We start from the raw sequence: 8179 nt of genomic DNA, 5'->3' as shown, positions 1-8179 counted from the left end.
CCCCGACCACCTTAGGCCTATGTTCTTAGGACCTCCCGAGGGCCACATCACGGGCCATGGCCACTCATATTTAGCTCAGAATACATCTCTTCAAATATTTCACAGAGTTGGACTCTTTTCGTTGACACTTGCATTGATCTCTGTCATTGCCTGTAACTTCTGTCTTCCTACAATGTATAAAACCAAGCTGTAGCCTGGCCCACCTCTGGTACATTTGCAGGAACTCTGGAGGCTGTGTCATGAGCCGTGGTCAGTCACATTTGGCTCAGAACAAACCTCTTCAAATACTTTACACAGTTAGCTTTTCTCATCCTGACCAACATGGTGAAACCCGGTCTCGACTAAAAATACAAAAACTAGCCGGGCGTGGTGGCGGGTGCCTGTAGTCCCAGCTACTCGGGAGGCTGAGGCAGGAGAATCGCTTGAACCCGGGAGGCAGAGGTTGCGGTGAGCCGAGATAGCGCCACTGCACTCCAGCCTGGGCGACAGAGTAAGACTCCGTCTCACCAAAAAAAAGTAAGAAAGAAAAGAAAAAAAGTCACCGCTCTGCTCACTGAGGTAAATGCATATCTGATTTTCTCCTTTGGAGAAGCGAGTCAGAAACTCAAAAGAATGCAAAATGCAACCTTTGTCTCTTATGTACCTGTGTCCGGGAAGCGCCCCTACTTCGAGTCTTTCCCGCCTTGCTTTGCATTGTCCTGCCTTTCCAGGCTGAACCAATGTTCATCTTACACATGTTGACAGATGTCTCCTGTCTCCCTAGAATGTATAAAACCAAACTGTGCTCCGGCCACCCTGGGCACATATCCTCGGGACCTCCTGAACCCGAGTCATGGGCACGTCCTCAACCTTGGCCAAACAAACTTTCTAAATTAACGGAGACCTGTCTCAGATATTTGGGGTTCACAGGTTCAAGCACAGCAGCAAGGAACCCCCTACCCAACCATCCCCTGCCGGTGGTGAGTGCGGGTCCTGGAGGAGGGAGGGCAGCTCAGTCCCGGGCGCTCGGGAGTGTGGCCGACTGGGAGACTGGGAAGCTGAGCCTTCTGGCCGGGTGCAGTTGCCACCACTGCTCGGGGGAAGGCTGGACACAGGAGGTTTGGAGGGAGGGTCCGGGGTCTATTGGGAAGTGGGTGGAGGTCCACAGAGCAGGAGGTCCACAGAGCAGTGTGTGTGAGTCCAGAGCTGGGGACCAAACCATTGTCTTTGGGGGGCAGTCTGGGCTGAAGACACAAATGTGAGTCGTCACCACGCAGAGGCATCTGCAGCCACAGAGACAAGACTGGGGCGGACCTTGAGCCCTCAGCAGGACCACTCACCACAGACATTCTGGGATCAAGGAGGGCAGCCGAGGAGGCTGAGGAGGGGAGCGTCCACCACGGGCGCCCACAGGCTCCCTGCATTCCGCCACCAGTGTTAACAGCTGCTGCTGGCCCCTGGGGGTCCCCTGCGGGTTCTTAACAGGCTGCACCCCCTGGCTTTCTCCCCATGCAGTTCTCTCCTCTCACGCACGCCCTCCCTTTCCCCCTCGCAGGGATGCCGGCGCTCCTAGGGCCCGGCGCTGGTGCTCCTGCTCCGAGAGTGTTGGGGCAGAGTTGAGTTCTGAGTCCTGGGAACGGAGGGGCTGCGGTGTCAGCAGCTCTGGCTCTGAGGAGGGGGCTCCTGTACATCCCTGAACTGTGAGACCCGTGGCCCTGAGGCAGCACCTCCCACTCCTCTTGGCCTGGAGGGAGGGGGCTCTGGCCAATGGTCTGCCCACTGCGTTTGATGGGGGTGGGGGGGATGAGGTGTGTGGGTGGGGGTCTCTGCCACTGCCCGGCAGTCGCCTGCCAAGGGGGGATGTCTGGCAGGAGGGGCCCTGCTGGGTGGTCCAAGGCAGCCTCGGACAGGGGCTCCCTGGGGTGGGGGCTAAGGGACGGGCCGCACCCTCGGCCTGCAGGCTGTAATTTGTGTTATATATAGCATGGAGGGGCTGGGCCGGGAGGGCGGCAGGGCTATAAGTGAGTGGGAGCCCACCCTCCCAGCACCAGTCTAAGTGTGGAAGAAACGGCGCTGGAACCCATGGACACCGCGTATCCCCGCGAGGACCCCCGGGCCCCCACGCCCAGCAAGGCCGGTGCCCACACCGCCCTCACACTGGGGGCCCCGCACCCCCCACCTCGAGACCACCTGATCTGGTCAGTGTTCAGCACCCTCTATCTGAACCTGTGCTGCCTTGGTTTCCTGGCGCTGGCCTACTCCATCAAGGTGGGCGGGGGCCCTACCAAGTTGGGGGGGGACGGGTGGGGAGGGGTCCTCGCCGTGCTGGGGACGGCGGGGGGATCCGCTTGTCTGAGGGGCTCTGTGGGTGCCGCTTGTGAAGGGGACACCATCAGGATGGCCTGGAAGGAGCTCCTCAGGAAGGCAAGGCCGGGGGCCTCTCCTTTAAACACGGGGCCTCTTCTTAAGGGGGTCTGGCGCATCCAAGAGCACAGAGGCCATTGGGAGGCACCCACAGAGGTCTCTGCAATCAAGGGGGGTTCACATGCTGGGGGCTCCTGGAACAGAGGTCCCTTTGACTTCAGCTCCTGGGTGGCAGGGTTGGGGGTGTCTCCGCACCCTGGAGGACCCTTCCCTGTAGAGAACTCTGATAGGCTGACCCTGGCCTGGGATGGCCCCTGGGTCCATGGCTGGGGCCCTGGGGAGCATCTCCTCAGGCCACAACCCTCCATCCGGATTTTGGGTCCAGTAGGGGCCTTCTAGGTGCCCTGGGTGGGGGTGGGGAAGGGCCCCCAGGCCCCGAGGACACAAAGCCATCTGGCCCTGCGGTCTCTCTGCAGGCCCGAGATCAGAAGGTGGTTGGTGACCTGGAAGCGGCCCGGCGTTTTGGCTCCAAGGCCAAGTGCTACAACATCCTGGCAGCGATGTGGACGCTGGTGCCGCCCCTGCTGCTCCTGGGGCTGGTGGTGACTGGTGCCCTGCACCTGGCCCGGCTGGCCAAGGACTCTGCCGCCTTCTTCAGCACCAAATTTGACGATGGGGACTATGACTGACAGGCTGGGTCCTGATCTGGGGCCCCCAGCCCCAGGACACTGACCCCAGGCTGCTGCCCCTGGGGCTCAATACTGACTCCCCGGAGCCTGGCCCTCCTTCTGTGGGGCCTCCATCCCTGCCCCATCCTGAACCTGGGGCCCTCCAGCCCCAACATGGGCACCTAACGCTGACCTAGTCAGACCCCAGGGTCCTCACCCTAACCTGAGGGTTCCCGGGCCCTAACTCTGCCCCCAGCCCTGCCCCTCCCTCCTCACACTCCAGGCCCCTCGGTTCCACGATTAAAAGTGCCTGGTTCCAGAAAGTGCCTCCTGGGCCTCTTTCCTGCCTAGTGTGGGGGAAGGAGCTGCCTTAGGGACCAGCAAAGCCAAATGCCACGGCCGACCCCAGTCAACGGTGGGAGTGTCCCCGGCAGCGCAGCAGCCCTGCCCTGCCCCCACTCTCCCCTTCTCTCAGCCACTGGCGGCCTGTGGCTTATGGGGTGGAGGCCCAGAGTATTTTAAACTAAGTTTGAAGCCCAGGCCTTTGATCTCTGCTGCTCTGTGGTTTAGTGGCCTGTGCCCCAGAACATCATGGGTGCGTCCCAACTCCACGTGTGCCCGCCCCATCTCTCTGTGCACATGTGCGTGCATGCTCGAAGTCTGCGTGAGAGTCCGTGCCTGTGTGTGGGCCCCATCTGGGGTCTGGTGTACGCCTCCTTCCTTCTGGGTCGTTCTGTCTGTCCCCATGACCCTGCGCGCCCCCCTAATTCTGAGAAATCCCAGTCCCCATGGTGGTTTCCCTCCCTCCTGGGCCAGTGAGGGTGACTGGGAAGGCAGGGCGGGGACCATTCCATGGGTGGGGCTGGATACACACACATACACACGTGGGCAGGACAGCAGCTTCCCCATCTCTCTCTCACACACACCAACCAAACTGCATCCAGAAAGACAGAAAATGGGTGTGTGTGCGACATTTTCTGAGTCCCCTGGTGCTGGATGCTTGTTCTCACATTATTTTACCTGCATTGAGTCCCTTGGTGTATGGGTGCATGCACTGTGGGGTGCATGTTCTCGTATTATTTTACCTGCATTGTGCACCACTGCCTCCCCACACACCCCCACCACAGCCTGGTGATGGGAGAGTGCCAGGGACATGCACGCCGTGGGCTGCAGGGAGGCCCTGGGGCCTCGTTGAGGCCAGCCATTGCCGGGAGGTGGTGCTTATGGTGCTTAACCGCAGAGTGGCCCGGGATTCTGAGCACCCACCCCGGGGCCCTTTCCTCACCCTTGCCTGCCAGATCTTCCTGGGCTGTGGGTGGGAATCTTTATCTAGTTGGTCTACTTGGAGCCCTGGGCAGCGCTCCCTATCTGTGATATGGCTGCAGACGACCGCAGGTGTGGCCGGGACTCCGAGTGCAGGCCCAGCCAGCCTGGGTCAGTCCCACAGTGGACCAAGGACAAGGGTGGTGTGCCAGCCCTGAGCCCCAGGATGGCCTGAGAAGGGACCAAACTGTGTTGGGTGCTGAGGCTGGGAGGGGGTCAGCCCATGTGTGGCTGGATACATGTCCCCAGGGATGAGACGGTCTGCCAGTCCCCATGCTTACTGAGGGGCAGGGACGACCTGGCCCATGCCCAGTGCTGTGGGTGAGCCACCTTGGGGAACAGTTACCAGCACCTCCCTGCCTCAGGCTCAGGCTCCTGGGCAGGCAGATGAACCCTGACCAGCCAGGCCGGCACACATGCACTGACCATCACAACCCCCAAAAAAGGTTGTGCAGAGGTGACCACACACGTGTGTGGCATGCACATGCAGCAGGTTTGTGCAGAGGTGACCTCAGGATGTGCAGAGGTGACCACACACGTGTGTGGCATGCACATGCAGCAGGTTTCAGGCCACATCTCTCCTGCAGGCAGAGGGCTACCGACCACCCTGACCTGACACCTGTGCCCACATCACCCTGGCTCTGGGACTGCAAAGATGAACTCCTGCTGGGACAACCCTGGTGGGAGAAGGGGCCCACGCTTCCCTCGGGGAACCTGCCTCTGCCTCTCGCTGCCCAGTGACACAGCGTTGGATGGGACCCAGCTCTGCAGCTGAGGGAGCCTGTAGGGCACTGGGGAGCCACATGGAGGCGTCAGGCTGCATTCCCCAAGGCTCGTGCCCGGCACTGGACCGCACGCTGGGCTGCACCCTGACCCGCAGCCCCTCTCCACTGTGGCCATGAGCCCCAGCAAGCAAGCTGCCGTAAGACACGCAGTGTCCACAGTCTCAGCCATCTGCACTGTACGTGGCTCCTGTCAGGGCAGCGGAGAGAACTCCTGGCCAACCTCTGAGTGCTGGTCTCGGCCGCGTGTGCACTGCACTGGAGACATGCATCCCCCACACACTGCTTCCGGCAGCCGCTGAGGGTGGCAGAGACAGGCCTTGGGAGACCCAGGCATCCTGATCCCCAGACCCAGAGCTGCCTGAAAGAGGTTTCCACAGGCATCCTTCCTCCTTCCCTCCCTCCCCGAGTCTCCATCCGAAGCTCCGCTGTCCTCTGACGACAGGGTGCAGCGGCAGCACCAGTGCAGGAGGGAGGTGCAGACGCGAGGGGACCCACGTTTCTCAGCGTGAGCCTCAAAGTTGCTGCGCTTCCAGACCCAAGTGGAAGGAGAAATGGGACCCAGGGCACGGCCCTTACTTGAGAAGGAAGGAAGCACAATTCCTCAGAGGAATAATGCTCTTCCCAGCACCAAAGGTTTAATTCCTCAGGCTGACAGCAGAGCAGGGGGCCTGGTCCTCATCAGGGTTTCAGCGGCAGTTGCCATCACATCTTGTTCTTGGGAAACTGGGGCTGAGGCCCCGAGACAGAAGCTGGGCAGGGCCAGGGCCTTAAACCCACGCATGTCTGGCCCCAGCCCCTCTGGCTGGTCTGGGTAGAGCACTGGGGTCTTGCTCTCAAATCCCTTTCCTGTTCTCTGGTGACTTCCCACTTCCCACTCCCCCACCCCTGTCCTCACAAGCTGCGTGGTTGAGGAAAGACAGCCGTCCCACCCCACGCTGTGGCAGAGGCCGCCCCACCTGATTACAGCTGCCCAGAGTCAAGAGGAGCCTGGGACTGGGACCAAGTCCCACAGCCGCATGGCGTGAAAAGTTCCTTTTTGGCAAAGCTGCACCTGAGAGCCCAGAGGAATTCTGAAGGGGGCCGAGTCCCCTTCCTTCGTGCCCTTATCCCTGCTGTCCCCGCTGAGGCCTGCACCTGCCTCTCTGCCTTCTCAGCAGAGCAGCTGGCTGCTGTGACCACGGGTCTCAGGAGAGTAGGGGATGAGAGGCCAGAGGTGATGTCGGCTCAGACCCTGGCTTCAGGAGCTCGAGGCGGTGCCATGGGACGGTGCGTGACAGCATCAGTCCACGGGGGCAGGCAGAGGCGGCGTGGGGATGCCGCGGGGAAGCTACCTGCCCACAACGGTCCACGGGGTCCAGGCCACAGGCAGAAAGCCTTGAACTCAGGCCAAGCAGCATGGACCTTCCCTGAGAGCCTGGCTGCAGGTGAGGGGTGGCAGGCTAGGAGGGTGCCCAGGAGGAGTGGGTGCAGGAGTGGCCAGAGGGAAGGAAGAGGCATCTCTGAAGCCAACGTTCCTCATTGTTCAGGGGCAGGGTCTACGGTGAGTGACTCAGTGGGGCTGGAGGGACCAAGGGTGACCCAGAGGGGGCCCTGCGGCTCTGGAGCAGGTACCCAACGTCTTCAAAAAGTCCTCCCAGGGAACTTGGAGCTGCAACTCCCAGGCAGACTCGCGGGTGACCTTTGTATCTGGCCAGCCGAGCGGGGAAAGGAGACCTTGTGTCCTGCAGGGACAGAGGCAGCCTGGGGCTGAGGGGGACAGCCTGTGGTCACAGGTGCCTGGGCTTTTCTCTTGAGGGCTGGGGTGGTCTCCTACCTGGCAACAGGGAGAGGCGGGCCTGGGACGGCCACAGCTCAGCCTCCAGGTGGGGAGCCCAGGGCCCTGCTCGGGCCGTGACCTCCACGGTCACGGAGTCCTCGGAGAAAGAGAAGTTGAGCTTGTTTCCCTGGTAGAAGATGCCAGAGACGCTCACTCTGGAGATCCCCGACAGACACACAGGGTCAAAGGTCACACCTGCTCGGGTGACCCTGTGGGAGGAGAGGTTTGTGAGGCGGCAGGTGAGGGTATGGGCTGCCCTCTGCCAGCCTCTGCCCTTACCTGAACCCCGTGCACCCGAAGAGCACCGCCTGCAGGAAGCCCCCCATGCCTGTCAGGAAGTTCACAGCACCTGACCCGTCTGCATTCTCCGTCCACACCTGCAGGGGCAAGGGCAGCTGACACCAGGACCCCCCGGACACCGTCCTCTCTGGGCTGCTGTCCCAAGATCCGGCAGGAAGCTCCAGGGGTGCACCCTGCTGTGCCTGCTCTGAGGCCGGGCTCCACTCCCACCACGAGGGGCCCAGTGGGAGGCAGGCGTGGCCAGGCTGACCTTGAAGGGTTCAGCCATGCTGGCAAAGCTCCTGTCCAGGAGGCCCCGGGCCCGTGCTGTGTCCTTCAGCTCCATCCAGCCCACAGCAAACATGCTCTGCGGTCACAGGTAAGAGGACACACAGGGGTGAGGCCCACTGTGTGGGCAGAGAAGACTGAACCACTGAGGCAGGAACCCCCCGGCCCCAGGGTGCTCACCCAGGTCATGGCGGGGCCCTGGGGGGATGTCACAGCCTCGTAAATCTCCAGGTTTTTCCTGCGAACATCAGGACTCAGGGAGAAGGGGACGGGGTATCCCAGGAGCACGACATCTGCCTGCTTCACCACCTCTCCTACGTGGAGGTGCTGCTGATTGGGGGGTGTTCCAGGACAGACTTGAGGGTCTTGACGGCAGGGGAGGAGGCCTTGAAGGGGTCACTCACCAGGCTCATACCCATCGAACTCCGGGTGGAAGTTCTGCTCCACGTCGAAGGGTACCTTGATCTTGTCAGCCACTGCCAGCCACTGGCTGGGGACGGGCAGACCCAGGTCCTGGGCCAGGGCAGCAGCAAAGCGCAGGCTGGAGGTGGAGGTAGGTGGGGGAGGCTGCAACCCCTGCGCTTCCAGCTGCTGCCTGCTGAGCGGGGGCACTGGGGCAGGTCTCCAGCTGGGGCGGGGCGGGGTGAGGTGAGGGGCCTTGTGTCTGACCTGTTCTG

At 61.8% G+C, this 8179-nt stretch overlaps 2 protein-coding genes across 7 annotated transcripts in view; one reads left to right on the top strand and one right to left on the bottom strand.

Annotated features, from left to right (window-relative positions):
* Nucleotides 1-1825: 1825 nt before the first annotated feature.
* Nucleotides 1826-3038, top strand: IFITM5 (interferon induced transmembrane protein 5). Its single transcript, XM_023183578.2, has 2 exons — nt 1826-2247; nt 2820-3038. The coding sequence occupies exons 1-2, from the start codon at nt 2062-2064 to the stop codon at nt 3030-3032; spliced, it is 399 nt and encodes a 132-aa protein (XP_023039346.1). The 5' UTR covers nt 1826-2061; the 3' UTR covers nt 3033-3038.
* Nucleotides 3039-5720: 2682 nt separating this feature from the next.
* The window catches only part of PGGHG (protein-glucosylgalactosylhydroxylysine glucosidase), a 6699-nt gene continuing 4240 nt past the window's right edge, over nt 5721-8179 (bottom strand). The window contains exons 9-14 of one of the 6 annotated variants that reach the window (XM_026447317.1): nt 7907-8130; nt 7683-7816; nt 7486-7581; nt 7215-7312; nt 6933-7144; nt 5721-6840 (exon numbers count right to left, since the gene is read on the bottom strand). In XM_026447317.1, the coding sequence (XP_026303102.1) occupies nt 6740-6840; nt 6933-7144; nt 7215-7312; nt 7486-7581; nt 7683-7816; nt 7907-8130 (865 nt within the window). In that variant the 3' untranslated portion in view covers nt 5721-6739. Of the gene's footprint in view, nt 6841-6932; nt 7145-7214; nt 7313-7485; nt 7582-7682; nt 8172-8179 lie in introns of those variants that run through there. The other 5 variants (XM_026447318.1, XR_003306734.1, XR_003306733.2 and 2 more) reach the window with 5 other exon arrangements.

Source organism: Piliocolobus tephrosceles, chromosome 13 (genome assembly GCF_002776525.5).
Source record: "Piliocolobus tephrosceles isolate RC106 chromosome 13, ASM277652v3, whole genome shotgun sequence".
In the NCBI taxonomy this organism is placed as follows: Eukaryota; Metazoa; Chordata; class Mammalia; order Primates; family Cercopithecidae; genus Piliocolobus; species Piliocolobus tephrosceles.
Note: the sequence above shows the minus strand (reverse complement) of the source record. Positions and strands in the feature narration are given on the sequence as shown.